This window comes from Zonotrichia albicollis, chromosome 3 (genome assembly GCF_047830755.1).
Source record: "Zonotrichia albicollis isolate bZonAlb1 chromosome 3, bZonAlb1.hap1, whole genome shotgun sequence".
In the NCBI taxonomy this organism is placed as follows: domain Eukaryota; kingdom Metazoa; phylum Chordata; class Aves; order Passeriformes; family Passerellidae; genus Zonotrichia; species Zonotrichia albicollis.
Window position 1 is genome coordinate 70,693,304 of NC_133821.1, and position 18,694 is coordinate 70,711,997.

The 18,694-nt window shown below is 37.0% G+C and overlaps 1 protein-coding gene across 29 annotated transcripts in view; it reads left to right on the forward strand.

Moving 5' to 3' along the window:
* Nucleotides 1–18,694, forward strand: part of EPB41L2 (erythrocyte membrane protein band 4.1 like 2) — a 108,699-nt gene that overhangs the window by 83,193 nt on the left and 6,812 nt on the right. For 3 of the 29 annotated variants that reach the window (XM_014271675.3, XM_014271676.3, XM_026797199.2), the window contains exons 14-23: nucleotides 970–1,617; nucleotides 3,563–3,595; nucleotides 6,635–6,781; nucleotides 8,100–8,204; nucleotides 10,920–11,063; nucleotides 12,070–12,123; nucleotides 12,332–12,892; nucleotides 14,728–14,850; nucleotides 15,329–15,427; nucleotides 17,488–17,568. In XM_014271675.3, coding sequence (XP_014127150.1) covers nucleotides 970–1,617; nucleotides 3,563–3,595; nucleotides 6,635–6,781; nucleotides 8,100–8,204; nucleotides 10,920–11,063; nucleotides 12,070–12,123; nucleotides 12,332–12,892; nucleotides 14,728–14,850; nucleotides 15,329–15,427; nucleotides 17,488–17,568 — 1,995 coding nt within the window. Of the gene's footprint in view, nucleotides 1–969; nucleotides 3,448–3,562; nucleotides 3,596–3,828; nucleotides 3,892–6,634; nucleotides 6,782–8,099; nucleotides 8,205–10,919; nucleotides 11,064–12,069; nucleotides 12,124–12,331; nucleotides 12,893–14,727; nucleotides 14,851–15,328; nucleotides 15,428–17,487; nucleotides 17,569–18,694 lie in introns of those variants that run through there. The other 26 variants (XM_014271683.3, XM_014271678.3, XM_014271677.3 and 23 more) reach the window with 26 other exon arrangements.

Genomic DNA, 18,694 nt, shown 5'->3' on the forward strand with positions numbered 1-18,694 from the left:
AATTTAATTTATATTTTGTATGATTTGATGTAAAAGTTTCCTCCCAAAGGGGCAGGTAAAATCTGCTGCTCTTTCTCTCTTGGAGATCATTTCTTTTTCAGCAACTCTCCAGAACTTAGTTTAATATTTAAAGAGTGATTTTGTCCTCAAACATTTTTGCAAGTTAGCTACCCATTTTTTTCTTGGTGAGACTGCTGAGTTTCTCTGTGTAGTTCATGTGTTCCCACTGCATTCGAGTGTAGGAAGAGAACAAATACCACAGCTGCATTTTTTTTTGTTTGCTGGCAAGTTGAAATAATTTTAAAATAGATGAGAAAAAAGGCACACGCAGTTTTTTTATGGGAGAAAAATGGTAAAATGAATTACTATGTTTTGCCTTTGGGCTTGTTAAAATGGTGATTCCCCCTTGTTTTCAAAACGGTGTATTTTTCAGTATTTTAACCAGAACAGTGGTGGAGAGGAAGGCAGTATTTCAGGATGTTGTTCCAGGAAGCTGTTCAGTACAGTTTTGTTACACATGCTTATTCTGTGAACAGCTTTTCCTCTTACCCCTAGTGCAGATGCTTCTTTTCCTTTCTGGTTCTCTTTAAATCTTAGAGAAAACAGTTATAAACCCAAGTGCCAGCTTGTCTTTCGTGTACTGCACTGTCCTCTGACCTTTCTGCCAAAGCTCTGAATGTCTGTCTGCTTCCATCTGTTTTAAGTGACTATTACAGTTCAAAAGTGCACAGTTCTTTACAGCCTCAGAACAAAACACTTGTAATGGGTTCCTTTCATAATCCACAGAAGCAAACAAGTTGGATGCTTGTAAAACACAGTGAGATTTTTATTTTTATTTCTATTGCATTAGTAAAGCTATCCCTTCTTCTATGTAAAAGTTTTCACTAACTAATAATTTCTCTTTTTTCCCCTCTTCATGTGCCTTCAAACTTGCATTTTTGTTGTGCTTTCATTTTCCACTGTGCACAGAATTTTTTTCTTCAGCTCACTCACGTACACCCATCACCACTGCCCATCCATTCTGTGTCATCCCATCTCACAAACTTGTCACCTGTCCCTGAGATCGACATGCTTTCAGATATTTCAGAGGAAGATCCCTTTGAAGAGCCCCTCCTTACCATTCCAGACATTTCAGAGTGCAATTCCATGGAACAAACATCAGATCATAACAAAACCAGAACAGCTTCACCAATTAATACCTTTGAACCTGTGAGACCCCTAGCTAGTCGAGGCTCCCCAGCTGTTGAGGGAAGAATCCATGGCACTGACTACAAAAGCACTGAGTTGTGCGTCTCATTCAGCTTCTTCAGATGCCTTTCTTTTAGTGTCCGTTCGCTGCTTGATGAGGATGGCTATATTACTTTACCTAGCCTTCCTGATGTTTGCATTTCTTTCCTCCCACCTGGCCTTCAGCACTATATTCCTATTACCTCTCCTTCCTTCATCCCTTCTTTTCTCCTTGTCTTTGTCCTGCTTCTGTCTGCTTTCCAGTCTATTCCTTTTTCACTCACATTTTCCCTTCCTCTCGCTCTGTCCCTCTGCTACCTGGAGCCTAAGGTGACTTCCTTTAGTAGCTCTAATGGCAATGACCTGAATGACAAAGCAGAGGAAGAGGAGGTGTGTAATTTTGCTGCTTAAATGTTGACACTTGCACATTGCATTTATGCTTGTTCTCAAGAGGCTTGCTCAGTTTTGCACACTTCCTAGTTAAGAGGTGTGTCTGTGTACATGCCTGTACATACATATATAAATACACAAATGCTCTTGTTATATCTGTATCTTTTTAGCATTTCTCTTTTGTGAAAAATTGCCATTGTAGGATTTTTACTCAATAGATAGCTCATGGTTTTTCTGCCTAATTTCCTACAGCATGCATAATGAACTTCACAGAATTTCTGAATCACTGAATTTCACAGATACTGAGCTGCAGCTGGACTTGCATTGTAGTTCAAAATGTTAATGAGCACATAAAACTGAATACTGAAAGTGCTCGGTGTAACAACAGAGATGTTATTTTATACTATTTGCAAATTCTGTTTGCACTGTCAATTGGTTTTAAAATGCCTGTCTCCTGCATGCATTGACTGGAATGCACATCTCTGAAGTTCTGTTTAGATCTGAAAAATGAAATTCCTAAAAGCTGAATTCAAAAACTGTGAATACTTTAAAATCAGTGTTTTGATTTCAGATGTTTCAGCTCTACAAGGGTGTGTGCAAAGCTGAGTCTGTCCAAGGCACTTTTTCTTTTTTTACATGCTTTGGTTAATCTCTAGCAGCAGTTGAGACTGATTTCGTTCATTAGCTGGGATTGCAGGTTATGTTAGACTGTGTCACTGAAATCTGAGCATTCTTTGGAATACACTGCTAAAGTCTACAGAAGCCTCAGTCACACCAGTATGTTGCTCTGATCATGTGGAGTGGCTGACAAACTGCCTCCTTTCCTTATGTCTGCTGCACATGTTACAGCAATGCCACTGGGAAAAGGTCTTCTATTTTGATCCTCAAAGAAGATATTAAACCAATTATTATAGAATCAAAATAGAGGCAGAGCTGTTTAATGTTGAATTTAACGAAGTTTGCTAAATCAATGTACATATTAAAGACTTGCTAAATATGACACAATGCCATTATAATACCAGTCTAAGTATAAAATAATGAAAAACATGACTTAGGATTTTCTCTATTTTTCCATAGCCTAATCCAGTCAATAATTTTTAGTTTAGTTACACAAAACAGAACCCAAGATGAGTCAGAAATTAATAAAAATGTTATACGTACCATGTCATTCACACAGAATCCAAAATGCAACAGTATGAGCAGTAAATCCATCTTCAAATATATGTATTTGCACAGTGTTGACTTGTAAATGCATCTTTTCCTAAGATTACCAGTTGATATTTGTACTTGTGGAAAGATGAGTGGGAAGTGGTTCACGTTTTAAAGAATGCTTTTCCTTAAGGCATTCAGGATACTTGGAGATAAGATATGAAGATTAGCTACAGAAAATTGCCCACAGAATGAATTGCAGTTTAAGAATAAATCTGTTCACTTGACGAGGGGTGTATGTGTGTGTGTGCAAATAATTCATCCCAAGACAACAACATTCCTAAAATTTAAGACAGTTTTTAAATACAGTGTTTCAGTGTTTGACTTGAACCCTAAACTCTTTTCCCAAAATAACTCCTGGATTAGATTCCATTTTCCCATCAGTTTGTTAGAGAATTTAAGTCACTTATCATAGAAATTATGCATATCATTTTTGTTTGTTACTCATTCTTAAATTTTCACCTGGTAAACAATAAAAAGTGCAGCAAGAAAGGGACACAGTGTGAAACTTCCATTTTTCATGCCACTTATGCCAAAAATTACTTCAGCCATTCTACAACAATGTAGGTGCAAGAAGACCCAAGTCGCTTAATTTCAACATCTGGGGCCGAAAAAGTAAAGGTCTGTAAAATCCAGCACGCTTTGCAGCATTTACAAAGAGATGAAGCCTCTGTGGTAGTCTGTAAGCCAGTGTTAACACTTCCTTTTCTTGATAATTTGTCATGCGCTCACACAGGTGGAACACGAAGAGGAAGAAGCACAGCAGAAGGTGCTTGGTTGTTCTTGTACAATTGAACCTGGCTGTGGCTGCCTGCCTTGTTAGCACCCTACATTTGCTGTGGGTTTTGTCTGAATAGTGCCTTTTCACCTCACTGTTTTATTTCCTTTATTTAACTGTCTGATTGTAAGGGTTCTTTTTTATTTATTTGCTGGTCCATTTTGCGTTCTTTATGTTTTGTTTTGTTTTTGTTTTCTTTTTGTTTCTGTGGCTCAATTTCACAGATCAGTTCCTTGAGAGTAGACGGGGAAAATATTTATGTCAGACATAGCAATTTAATGTTGGAGGTTTGTATGTAATACAAAAAGTTCTCTCCATTCTCACGGGCTGCCAGGCTGCATGGGATGGGAGGTCACCTGCAGGCTGTTACGGTCACACTGCATGAAGTGCATGGGGAAAACTGGCTTGGAAATGTTGCATGTTGCCATTCTAGTTTCTGAGTTTAAACAAAACCCAAACAAATGCAAAATAGCCACAACCAACTCTCAGCTAGAACACTGAATGTAAATTTGTGTGGTTTTGCTAAATGTTGGTGGCAACTGGGAATAATAGCCCTATTTAGATACAGCAGACACACGGGTGCAATTCATAATTCCAAATGGATTTTTGTACATTGTACCTCAATGTTTGCATATTCAGATGAGTAGAGTTTCCAGCTTTTGCCAGTTTAATCAACCTTCCTCAAATACATTAGCTGAAAAAATAGAGTTAGTAAGGGGCATGCAGTAGAAGTATAGAAACCTAATTTTGGTTCTGACACTGGTTTTAGGAACACTGAAAAATTATGCAAGGATCGGATATTCAAAGGGAATGTTTGGAAATCTTTGGAAATATTTGCTGGGTTTTTTTCCTTTTCAAGTGGAAGTAAATTTTGCTTCCTGAAGGTTGGTTTTCATTGCAGATGAGCAACAGCAAAGAGCTTTGAACAGTATATTCATATGTAGTGCATTGTCGCCGAAGTAGAGATTTTTTTATTATAAGAACTTTTGTATAGATTGCTGATCTCAATTATTTTATCCATCACTGTAGTTATTATTAGTATCATTTAACTTGTGGTTAATAACTTAAACTAGTAACTGAATATATTTTAAAAAATCCTACTGCTGTCTTTAGTTCATTCATCCAGATGGGGCTATAAATAATTCCCTTTGTCACAAAAACAGTTTTTAAAAAAAATAATTTGTTTTGTTCAATAATAAGAAGATGTGTGGATCGCAGTAACCCAACTAATGTTTTATGGCTTTTTGCAGCTTTTTGATCACTATTGAAACTTTGCTTGTGTATAACTTACTGAAGCACTGAAAGTGTGCATTGCATAACTGTGCTTTGATCAAGTCCAAGAAATGTGCCTTGTGTCAAGCCAAGACAGGTCTCAAAATAATGATGGGATTGTTACAAGCTTCAGTTGTATAATAGAATGCCTTTGGCATAAGATTTTACTTCACTCAGAAAATACAAACTTTAGGGGGACATATTTTAAAGTCTCATTTGTTAGTCCCGGATGAAAAGTGGTCCTGTGACAATACAAGCCTACAGAGTTGCCAGAAGGGGAGAGGTTCAAATATTCAAAATGCATGCTGGTTTATCCACAAGGTTAGGAAATGGATGTATAGCAGCACCAAACCCTTACTGGAGCTGAACATGCAAGTGAAAAGAAATGAGAAACTAAGGAGTTTGGGGTGTGGGTTTTGCTTGATTTAATGTGAAGCATCTTTGCATTGCAATCACTGACAATAAAAATCCTAAACCTAAGTGGTAGATTCCAGAACATTCTGCTAAAAAGTATTTAAAATCCTTGTAAAAAATCCAGATTCTTTGCCTACATAATTATTTCTGCTTGCATTCTTTTGACAAAACTTCCTTAATAATTATGTCTGCATTGATAATATTTCATGTCAATCTTCAGTCTTTCAGTTTTTTACTAAAAAGGGATCTGAGGCTTAAACTTGAATATTACTATAGAAAACTACTGAAAAAAATATTCTTGTGTTATAGTGAGCATAAGCATCATGGGCTTCTCTTGAGACCTGGAATGCTGGAAGGAGGGCAAATGTGAAAGCAGGGTGAAATCTGCTTCTCTCACAAAATCCAGGCCATTGTGTTTAGAAGACAATGAATTCATAAGAAAGCTAAGCATATATATTTTTGTCTGGTTACTAGAGCAGTTACATTTTGGCTTAGGTCTTGAACTTTACTTCTGCCTTGTAGCTGAAAAAGTGAAAGAATACCTTGTAGTTATTTGATCCAAGGTGCTGCAGTTTGGCCTCAATGGTCATGAGAAAATCCAGTTCCCACTGTGGTGTCCCCTTTGGCACTGGTCTATGGAGGTGCAGTTTAGATCATTTTCCTGGTACTGGCATGCACAAAAACTATTCGTACTTGTCTGTCTGCTGTCAGGTTCTTAAAAGTAGAATTGGCAGGTAACAGGTTTTAAGTCTTTAAATCTGATTCTTCTAGTAAATTTAAGCCTGCATGAGAGGCATGATGATGTTGTCTCTCTGAAGCCAAGCACATGTTAGCTACTTAGGTATTTGGCCTTATAGTATTGTGTTCACAGATGTAAGTATTTTTCATGGAGATTGTAATATCAAAAAAGATGCATTTTTGTTCTCTTTGGGTGAAACTGTTCTTTCTTACAGCTGTGCAGTACCCTGAAACGCTTGTGTCTGGTCTTACAAATTTTAGGTGAAAACAAACAGCTCCTGGAAATTATTGTTTCAAAGGACTAGTAGTGTCATGTTTTGGATGAAAGTAGATCTTTGCTAAAACCATGTACACCATTATTTTCCTTTGCTTTAAAATATGGAAGAAAGAGTACATGAGTAAGACCTTCACTACAAAAACAAAACCAGAAAATCTTGATCCTTTATAGTCTTAAACATTTTTATTTTGAGGCACTACAAAGGAGATCACCATTTCAGACACAAGGCACTTTTCTTGGTTTGGCTGCTTCTATTTTTTTTTTTTCCAGTTAAGTTTGCTTTTGTTGTCGTGTTTTGTCCTACTTTGTTTTATGTTGCGGGTTGCTAGGACCTGGATAAGACCCAGGACGACTTACTGAAACACCAGGCTAGCATTAGTGAGCTCAAGCGCAATTTCATGGAATCCACTCCCGAACCACGCCCCAATGAGTGGGAAAAGCGGCGTATCACACCTCTGTCCCTACAGACACAAGGGGTATGTCACTGCACACACCTGTCTGCATGCCTTCCCATACAACCCTCCGTGTCATACAGCAAATGCATTTTGTCCTTCAGGTTAACACTTTATTTGTCTGATGTAATGTTTGTTTATACTAAGTATACATTAACTTTTTACCATTACTATTGGACCTGACTTTAAAGAGTGGGTGGAATTTTATTCTTCTACATGAACAACTGAATTATAAGAAAACAGTTGTGATGGCAGCATTTTCCTGTATGTTAAGGATATTTAAAAATTCACGCTGATTTACATAGATTGATAGAAATAATTTTTTCAGTGACAGTAGAACTTTTCCTTCCTTTTCTGTATCTTTATCTCTTCAGAGACAGCTTGTGCATAAATACACAGTCTGTTTTTTGTTTCAGAGGGACTTGATGTGATCAGTTAATTTACAGTGTTGACTTCAGAACACATTTAATGTAGTTGTTAAAATTTACCTATCTAGTCTTAAAAAGTCTGTAAAATTAATTTATCTACTTCTCTCTACCTCTCCTTTCTGACTGAACCTTGAAACAGCAGTATGAAATACAGTTTTCTACAAATATCACCCTCAATGCCTGTAGCAAGAAACCTAGCCAAAATTCTTATGCTGTTGTGAAACTTTTAGTTCTGTTGGGTTATTAACTGTTTCTTTCATACAGTAGATGAGTACATCGGTCTTTGAAAGAAATCAGTTTGTTGTGCTATTGTCCTTGTCTATCACCATGGTTCCCACCTTTCCTTCCTTAAATGTAGTGTTGTCTTATCCCCTTAAATTCTTCAGGTTTCTTTTAGTCCACAGAAAGGTGAGCTTTCAATTAAGCAGGCTTGATGCTACGAAATTATTTTCGATAATATGACATTATTTCAGTAAAATCTATAAGCTATCTGAACTGTGAGTATGTGCATACAGAGAACAACAACAACTAACTATGCATCACTTCTTTAGTTTCTTAATTTGTGGTTACTGACAAGAAATTCCTCAAATTTCTGAGTAGTACCTTAATATTTCTACCTATAGTGGTATATGCACAGGTACAAATGTTGGTCATAGATTGAAACAGGCATTCATATAAAAGTGTTTAAGTTAATTTTTATTATATGGTTGTGTGTATTTTCTGTGTTGATTTCTTTCTCTTGAAGTTGAGGCCCCTCCAAGTTACTTTATATCTGGTGGTTTGGTTGGTTTTTTTTTTGCTCATCTAGTATGTTCTGTCACTTCCAGATGATTTGATTTTACATTTATGTATAGTGTATGTTTGTCTCATTGCTTGTTGATTGACACTGGCTTTATAAAATGAAAACCAAATAGAAAAAAGGAGACCACATTTTCCAAGTGAAAACACTGCCTGGGAAGGAAAAACAATGGATTACAATGCCATGGACTGCTGGAGCAAAACCAGAGGAAACTGATAAGGTGGCTGCCCTGAAACCTGCTGCTTTTTTTGCTGTATCTGCTGTGGGCTAGCTTGGTGGCTTGGGCACTTCTTTCTTTTTCTTTTTCTTTTTTTTTCCCTTGGAGGAAATAATTTTTTTAAGCCAGTACTGAAAGGAGAATGTTGAGTTGTAAACCAGGATCTCTCTGTATATGTGCATAGATACACATATATATGAATGCCAGCAATGTTTTACTTAAACATCAGACTAACCATGAAGTTGTGAATGACCACTGAAAAAGAAACCTAGTGTTTCATTACTGTTCAGTACTGGAAAATTACTGTATTTGATGTGTCTAGGATGACAGCAAAACATGTATTTTCATTCTATACAGAAATAATTGCTTGCAGTTATTTGACACTTCACATAAGAAGTTTTGCTTGGTATGTTCACTATGTAATGATTATTCAAATCACTAATGCTGTGTAAGCAGCTTCATTTCAAAAGCAACCTGTTCTGAAAACGTCTGCACTTCTGTACCTCTCTTTCCATTAAGGAAAAGAGGAAGGCTTTGTCCCTGATAACATCTATGCAATGAAAAGCTCTCTAACCAGTGGGACTAGTAGCAGTGTGATAGTGGTGATGAGTAGCAATTGTGATGTTACATTTTTACATCACTTTTGGTCTATTAGGTTAATGTGAAGCTGGCACATTTCACTAACATGTATAAATATGACATTTGGGGAACTGTGTTTCCATCCTGAATTATTTGTTGATGGATGCCTGTTAATCCTTGCCTGTCCTTTGAGATAGCTGAATAATAGATGAGAATTATGCAGGGATACCACTGCTAATGTTCTTTTTCTTCTTTTGCTTCAGCAAAAATGCTTACAAGTAATTGTCTGTGTCCTAGAAATGTTATTTTGGGTACATCTCATTTGTGTGACTATACTTCTAGATCCGCCACACTCCTGCAAGTGCACAGCATCTGTGACTTAATTAAACAAAAACTGACACATTGATATGTATCGCAAATAGAAGAAATATTTCTATTTTATGGATACCCAGAATATTTTTTTTCTTTAATCCATCCCCCACAGCTTGTAAACAGTATTTCATGTTGGACTGTATGACTGTTTACAGGAAGAATTTGCCAGGAATTTAAACACAGGCTGATACAAAACTGATGAATTCTATATATAAATTTAATCCTTTTTATTAAATGCTCCAGGGATCAGGGGTTACATTATCAAACAAATTTTGTGACTCAGATTTTCGTTTTAAAAGACTGGAAGACCCAAAAATTTGAAGGTGGGAAAATGCTAAAAGATGGATGGTGATATGTGCCTGTCTTTAATTTTATATATATAGATATGTGTAAGGGGGAGCAGGGATAGAGAGAGATGCACACAGACCACTTACCACACAAAGATTTTGGTTTTCCTCTGCGGGTTTTTTGGTTTTTTTTTTTTTTTTTTGTTTTTTTACTGCTTTGAGCGATCAGAAAACAAGGTACCACAGTGCAATGAAAAGAGGATCATGAACATTTTTGCTTTTTGATGTAATTTGTTAATAGACGAATGTTTCTTGGGTGGAGTAATCTAGGGAAAGAAAGTAGGAATAACAAATACATCCCTCTATTGGATATTCAATGTTGCATGAAGGCAGATTTAAAAACTTGTATTCCTGTTAACTCTTCTTAGCCACCATTAAAATAAACTTTGAATTTTAGTGTAGGAAAATTAAAAACCGAGTTAGGGGTTCTTTTTCTTTTCCCTTCTCTGTTCTTCTGCATGCCATCCGCGCTGTGGTGTCTGTAGAGTAGCACGGTGTAACCTCTGTCAGTTCCCAGTGCCCATCCCTGCTCACACGGGCAGTGCCCAGGCTGTGTGCATGGCACCTCGGCTTTCCTCTGGCACCTGCTTCTGGCATGGTTCTCTGCAGTGCCCTTCGGGAAGGCTGAAATGCATCTCATGAAATGTTGTCAGCATGTCTGTTATGTCCGTGTTATGTATTTGTACGTTGTTGGTTTTTATTTTAACCACTTTTACTTCTAACTTCTTACCAGAGCCTGTGGAATGAAATCTGGAATAAAGAATTGTAGCTTTTTCAGAGTCATGTACCCACGTGAACTTTCAAAGTCTGCTTAACCATACAGATTTCTAGCCCTACAGAAAATAGACGAGACTATAAACATATGCTTTAAAGCAATGTGTCACCTTTCATGTGTGTTTGAGAAATACAAGTTTTCCCACTGAAATGGGAAAGGCTTTTTCAAAACAGATTTTTAATCAGCATGAATTCGCTTAGCATATTTAGTATTTTAAAAAATTATATGTATATAATTTGTTATAAATAAGTAAGAAATATTTTAACATTTCAGCGCTGTGGGTATGTATTCTAAGCAAATATATCTGACAGCCCTAGAGCTCTAATCCAGCCGGGCTTTAGAACGTATCAGAAATGGATTTTAAAAGGGGAAAAAAATCCCAGTAGTAAATATGGAGTTATCAGCTAAGTAAAGTGCGCTGTTTGGGAAGTCCGTGTAAGTGTCGGTGTGTAAATGTCGATGTGTTCCGTTCGCACGGTGTGTTGTGCGCGCTGGAGGCGCAGCCCCAGCTGTGCTGTGTCCCCGCTGTCCGTGCCCCTGCTCCTGCTGTCACGTCTCTCTCTTGCCAAACCTCTCCTCTGTATGTGGCTGCCGCTCCGTCCGCCGCTGTCTAATTCTGTCCTTTCCCTTCTCTGACCCGTCTAGAGCCTGGAAGAGGAGATAACCTCCATTTTGTTTAGTAAGGAGCGCTTCGGCGCCGGCACCAGCGGGCCCTTCGCCGCCGCCAGCCCGGGGCCAGCAGAGGGCGCTGCGGGGGAGCAGACGGGCGCCGCCGCGCCGGGGCCCCAGGTGCTGCTCGGGCGCGGGCCGGGGCCCGGCGGGGGCGGGACGGATCCCGCCGGGACAGGGACAGGCACAGGGACGGGACGGATCCCGCCGGGACAGGGACAGGCACAGGTCCGAGCTGCCCCCCTCCGGGCTGCTCCCGTCCGTCCCGGCTGCCTTAGAGCGGCGTGCCTGCCTCAGAGCGTAACTCTGCACCTGCAGCGCGCCAGAAGCAGGGAGGAATCAGTGCTGGGCTAAGGTTACGCTCCGTAGGTGCTGCGCTAGGTAAACAGCCGTAAAAGCTAGGATTAAGTCACAGATGGTGTGTTGGTTTTTGTATTCCTTTCATTTGGGCTCTTAATTTTGCTGCAGACTGTTCGCTAAATGTATGTTCGATTAAAAAAACCTGATACTAATACATCATTTACTGCGGGCTTTCAGATAGCTGTCATTATTTTGTTATGGAACAAATACTAGTAAAGCTGCTTTGTGGCTCCAAGCTGAATTCTTATAGGACCTTCTTTTATAATCATGTCTTGCTACTCTGACAACGTACTACTCTAAGCAGTCTTCCTCTCATTATCTATTAAGTTGCATAAAGTAATAGACCAAAGATAAACAACTAATAAAACCTTGCAGTAATGCCCTTTTACTGTTTTTTAAATTATGGCAAACTGGTAGTAGAGCATTATTTTTTCTGTTTACTTTTGTTTAATATTATTTATTCTTAATTCCTGATTTTAACTGAGAGAAATAGCTGCCTCGGTAGCATCACTGGCTAGTACATTCATGCTTTTTATTTTCAGGCTTTCATAATTCAATTCTTACACCCATAATAATTTCCATAATTCTTACCTGCTTTTGATTGAATATTTAGATGAAGTGTAAGGCAACTAGCATCTTGCAGTGAATATATAGCATCTCTCTAGTATCGTGTGTACGCATTCTTAAAAGCTTGCTTGGAGGTTGTTGCACTGTTGAAAAGGGTTATGCATTGATTATTGTCCTCTGATTGCTTTTTGTTTCACAGAGACATGCTTCCAGAGCAGAAGGGCCTTGTACTGGAGTCAGCGATGCTGATAAGGTTCTGCAGATTTTTTCCATGACTAAATTTGGCTCTAACTCTTCCAATCCATCTTCATTCTTTCCTTCTTTCTTTTTTCAGTTAACCATCACAATCATCTTTTGTCTTCCATATGACATGACCCAGCTATTGGCTAATTTTATTTTCATCATTTTAATTTATTCATATACTCTTCTTTTGTTTATCCTCATCCATGTTTTTTGTGCAGAGTTCACATGAGACTCTGGACATAGTGGAGGAGAAGAAGCAGGCAGAGTTTGGGATAGAAGAAACACTAGTCGTAGACGAAACCAACAAAGGGAAAATGCAAGTTGCCACTGATGCTGGGGAGACATGTAAGGTGGAGCACGTGTCAAAAAAGGACTCTTCGTCATTGCCATCAGATAGTAGCAGCAGCAGCAGTAGTAGTGAGAGTGAGGATGAAGAGGTGGGAGAATACCATCCACATCATAGGGCAATTGAGGAAGTCATCAGGGAAGAACAGGAAGAAGAGGAAGACATGAAAAGGAAAGAACAAGAAGAAAATACGCAGCATGTGGAAGCCATACCAGAAGGCAGTAAACTAAATGTACCAGTTGAGCACACACAAGTTACAGCTGAAGATTTGGTCCAGGACAATACAGTTACTGTAGCTACAGAAGAGAAGAATTTGTCAGAGCAAATTAAGCAAGATGTAGGTGAAGAAAAAGAGGAGGAACAGCTGAAACTCAATGGAGATGTGTCTCATATTGACATTGATGTTGCACCACAATTAATTTGTTGTTCTGAGGTAAATGGTAGAACAGTATAACAACTAGATTAAGCAGAGCTATTTCTTGGGGTGAAAATATGCCTGCCTTTCTTCTTCTCCTATTCCTCCACGTCTTCTGGCATCCAACAAGATTCAGATCATTTGGAAGGGGAAACCATTGATGAGCAGTGAAATTCTGTCTCCCTCAGTTATGGTTTCTGACTTTTTGCTAGAACTGAGTGAAAATCACCAGTAAAGGCAAACCTTCCGAAGACTGAGATCTCTTTTTTTATCTCCTCCATATTTTATATGCACATATGTAATGTGTATTTATTATTTACGTGTTTCCAGTGTTTTAAGTCTTGTCTTGTCTATTTGTCAACTGTTTTTGACAAGTCCATGACATATAATTGTGATTGGAAAACTATTGCAAATTGAAATTAGAAGGCACCTGTCAGAAATTTTTATTTCTTTTTTCCGCGTACTACTACTGACTACTTTTCTTGCCTTTTTTCCCCTCCTTCAACAAAACAGTATGAATTTGTAGGTTAGAATATGTATGGCTAGAAATTGCAGAGGGTGAGAGCACTGCACTGTTAAGTGGTGAGGCTCTGTGTTATCACAATGTTTGTCTGAAGTCTTCTAGTGCAGTAGATATTTAGGAAGCATGATTGAGTTCCTGTCGCAACCAGTTGTTTTAAGCCAAACAAGGTTGAAGAGTTCATTACTGGGCAAGTGATAAAGAAGCAGAAAAGGAAAAAATGAAAGTCAGGCATGTATGTCTTTACAAATTTATCATGATCTTCTGCTGAATTTTTCACCAGTTTGGTGAGTTTTTTTGTAGTTCTCTACCTGCTTGTTCTTGTAATGGAGGCAAATTTTTTTTCTTCACTTTTTTAATTGAAACAACTCACATTCTTTCTTCTGTTGTCTTTTGCATACATAGCTGTTCTGATTAATGATGTGAAAGAATTAGTTTATCAGACTTTTAAAATTTACACGTTCCCACACTTCCTAAAAGCGTAGATAGTTTGGAGAGAGGGGAAGAAGGGCTGCTGTGTGTGCAAGCACAAAAGGGTGTTTGGGTTTTTTCCTGGGATTTTGCCCTATGTGTATATAAAATCAATATAAGACAGAAGCTGATGCATCTGAAAAATATCAAAAGGCTTTAGTTCTTAAATCTAATGAAAATCTACTCCAGTAAGATAAGGAATGAGTTCACTAGCTTACAGACCCCAGATTAATTGCTTTGTTTGTAATATTGCAGAGAACACCACTAGTTCAAATTGTTGAAGTAGCGTTTTAGAATCTTTGTCAAAAGAAGTCATTGACTTAGAGAAAAATTTAGACTGTTTAAAATCCAGTGTGCAAAAGCTTTTCTTTTCCAGAAGTAGTACATATTAAAAAGTTAAACTTTTATGGAATTTCTAGTCCTGATTTGCAGACTGAGGAGTGATAGGTATTTTCCCAGATTAGTTCTAATACAAAGTTTATGTGTCTGATGTAGCTGTCAATTTCTTTATGCAAACTAAGATTTTTATTTTTTTCTTAGTGGTGCTTTTACACATTTTTAGTACACGTGTTGCAGCTTTGTTTTAGCAGTTGCTCTTTGGTATTTACTGTTGGCTGAAACACTGAACTTTGACAAGGTTATTAGAAGATTAGATTTTCCTAGAATGTTATGGATATCCTAGAAGGCTGATGTATTAATCTTCATATCATTTTGCTTATTTATTGCATGCTTTTGTATGGGAAGTCAGTCAAATATTTATCTTACTGTTATGCGTTTCTTGAGCTTTTGGTTGTGTTTTCTTGGTCCACTTTACAAATCTTCTTCTGTCTTTTGAATTGATTGTTTATTTCTTGCATCACAGCCTCCAGTAGTGAAAACAGAGATGGTAACCATTTCAGATGCCACACAGAGAACTGAAATCTCCACTAAAGAAATTCCAATTGTTCAAACAGAAACTAAAACTATCACATATGAATCTTCACAGGTATGGTGATGGGTTCGTTTGCAGTCCTCTTCTTATTACAGTTATGTAGATCAACATAGATAATGTGCTTTTCAAAAGCGTATAGTTTTTTCCTAGCAGATAATCTTATACTTTGGCTATGAATTAGATAAGGGCAGTGTTACAAAACCATATTACTTAAGAGGTTTCAATTTTCTTTTGCTATATAAAGACTTAGTTGCTGACTACAAAAGTATAACTCATTTTAATCCAGTTTTGGAAACTTGATTAAAATATCTCATTTCTCTTGAAAGGAACGCATAACTGTGAGCATGAATTCTCCACAGGAAAGGGCCATAATAATGGCCTTACCTGACTCTGCAAACTTGGCTGGGTTCTCTTTAGATTTCAGTTCTAGCTGAATTAAAGAATGTGTTTAGTGGGAAAACTGGCCTTTTTTCCTGTGAAAACAAAGTTTTTTAAATGCCAATATACAGCGATGCATTTTTTTTTTTGATAGCTTGATGGAAATGCTGCTGGTGACGCTGGTGTGCTGGTGAGTGCACAGACAATTACATCAGAGTCCATTTCTACTACCACAACTACACACATCACAAAGGTAAATTATATTTCATGTCCTAATTAAAAAAAAAGACACCGGACCCTCAAAATACAATTTTGCATGAAGTTTCTTGTATATGTGCTAATTAATTGAGGAGAACTAACTTGAAATGGAAGGGATTCATTCCAGGCATGTGTGAAAATTAAATCTTTCTGTACAGGTTTTGAAGATAGAAGTCCTAATCAATAAGCAGGAATAGCTGGGAATAGGACATGTAGAGATGGAAAAGTATGATTAGTAGTTTTTCAGTAGTTCATATAGGCCTTATTTCAGTATTGAACAAATGAGTATGTAACAAAATTTTTACAGGTTCAGCCCTGTCCTCAACCACTGATATCCTACAGAATCTTTGCTAGTGTCACCAACTTGTCTGAGGTCCATAGGAGACCTGTTAATGACACCAAGATGAACTGAAACAATGTTTCCCAGACTTTGTGTTCATCATCCTTGTGCTTCTAGGTTTAGAGTATACTTAAAAACAGATTATTCTGTCAGATTACTTTGCAAGCCTGTTTGGATGCTGAATTACTTCCTCTGCATTCCATGCTTGAAAAGGAAAGGAAAACTCAGTCTTAACAGGACATCCCATCTCTTTCATGAAAACATGAAACATGGAATGTTTCGTGCCAGAGTGTGTTAGAACTACCAAAGCATGATGATGATTGTTGTTATTACTAATTTATGTAAATATTTGTCAAATTTTAGGCATGCCTAAATAACACAGTTTTTAACTCCTATTTGAACTCTTAGCATATTTACTAAGAAAATTATAGAAAGAATTATTTAGGGTAAAGAAAAATGGAAAAGGGAAGCAAAGTGGGAATTCAGGATTCTCTCTCCCTCCTCCAAGATACAGAAGTTTTACAACATGAGAGAATTGAATAATAATTCACTGCTCACTGGATATATTTTCTAAAGATTTAAATATTCTGAAGATTGAAAGTCATATGCACAAAATGATAGTGGAAGAATAATGTTGGAAAGTGAGTCATATGAAATAAAGTAAGCTCGGAATTAAAAAGACATATGTTAAAAATACGTTTGTTATAAAGACTAGTCAAAAGATCCTTTTCAGACTCCTGCTCCTTTTGGGAATCATTAAGGCATTACCATTTTAGGAAAAAATCTTTCTTCAGTGAATTGAATCACAGTTTTGACTGGAAGTGTACATTTTCTTGTCAAGTTCAGATGTCAAATAGTCTTGCTTCTTGGAAGGAGCAATTAAAGAAAATGGTTTCAGTCTTGTCTTCTACTGAAAAGTTACTGGAATTACCATGATGCAGCAGATCCTTATGTTTTTTGAATTGATGATAAACAGTCAGTAACAAGATTGTTTGAATTTTCTAAGCTGACTTTTTATTTTATCTTGCAAACTGTTCATTACTGATAAAGGGACCTTCCCAAATAGTTTTAATATTCTAATGATGTTCCTAACAGAGTCATCTTAGCTCTTCCCTGGTTGTAGTGTAGTTTATTCTTTTCTCATACTCGGGCTGATTTAAAAGGCAAATGATGTTATTTCTGTGAGAATGTTTTTATAAGCTGAGGTGTTTTAATCACATAATCACTTCTTCAGAATAAGAAGTGAAGGATAAAAGCGCAAAACTCAGCAGTGTGAAATATGTTGAAAATATCTGATGAAGGTCCTTGAATGACAGAACTGAAAACCAAATCATTGTATGATGATGATTATGACTATGGAAAGGCCCATGATAGATGTGTTGAAATAAAAGAAGACTCTTGGAATTTCCATGTTGCCAGATTTATATGGCAGAAGAAGCTGGAATTACAATTTGCCACACATGGGCTCTAGTAACAGGAGTAATTCTCTATTGCTTGATTTTTATCAGATTTACAATTACTAGAAGGTGACCAACCTGTATAGCTGAAAAAGGAGAGGATGATTTAGCACTGAACACATTTACTACTAATTGCAACTCAGACACAAAAATCTATTTGCTTCAATGGAACAGAAGGCTGTGCTTTGTGAAAATACTGAATAATTACAGGGGTGGTTTTTTGTTTGTTTTTATTTTTTATTTTTCCGACGTCTGTAGATGGTAAAAGGTGGTGTATCGGAAACAAGAATTGAGAAGCGCATTGTCATTACCGGAGATGCAGATATTGACCATGATGAGGTGAGTATGCAAACTTAACACTTAAAATGTGGGTTTTGTAGTCTGGTGAGATCTAGATGATGTTTCAGAAATCTGAAGTAAGAGAAAGATAGAAAAATTGAACAAAACTATAGAGAAAGATCCTGAGGCTGTTAATTGTGGCATAGTTATTAAATAGTTGTGTTTTGCTGTTAAGAAACCTTTTAAATGTATGTGAAAGATAAACAGCATTTGTAAATTTGCATCATAGATCATGTGAATGGGTTTTTGCTATTTTTAGAGGGATTACTCTTTTTGGAAAAGACCCAGTTTATTTGGTGCAGCTTTTATACTGGGAGGAAAAACATTACTGAAATAATCTTATTTTGATATGCTGATCTGGATAGATGGGAGTCTCTACTGCATTGTTTCAGCAGCATCTGAATGCAGCACTCATTTTGATTGAAAGCTTTGAAATACATTAGAACACTAACTGCTTAAATTTAAATATTAAGTTTTGGCCAATATTTGTAGAATTATGTGTAACAAAAGTAATTGTTGATATGCTGTAATTGTCTGTACCTTTTATCTCCATCAGTACTAAAGCAGTATTTTACAATATCTTAGTAACTAAGGTTAAGATCACCTTCTACGTGCCAAATTAATAAGGCTGAATTTGAGCACTACACAGGAAAATAATTGAGAAAAGTCAATTATCTAGTCTTTGTAGTGATGATTACACAGAGTTTTTTTAATCTAAGAAACTGTAGGAACAAAAGCAATCAACAGTCATTGATTAATGCAAATGGAAAAGCCTACCTTGCAGTGAAAATATTTCTAACTTCATGAAGGCTTCTCAAATCAACATAAAAGTTTAACTTTTGAATTGTAATATAGTCAGAATTTTCAAGGAATTTACTTTCATATTTTTATTTATGTCCAGGAAGTGTCTTTTGGCAAGTTGAATCTCTTCTTGAAACTCATAATTAAATGACAGGGCTGCTTAGCATCAAGCATGAATGGATCTTGTTTGCCTTGACACCCATTCAGTGCACTTCAAATGTCTGGAAAGGTCACAAAACAGCTGTAATATACCAGACAATTCTCAAAGCCCTTCTTTTATTTGTGATAAGTGAATAATGAAGTAAAAAATGAAATTATAAAAAAA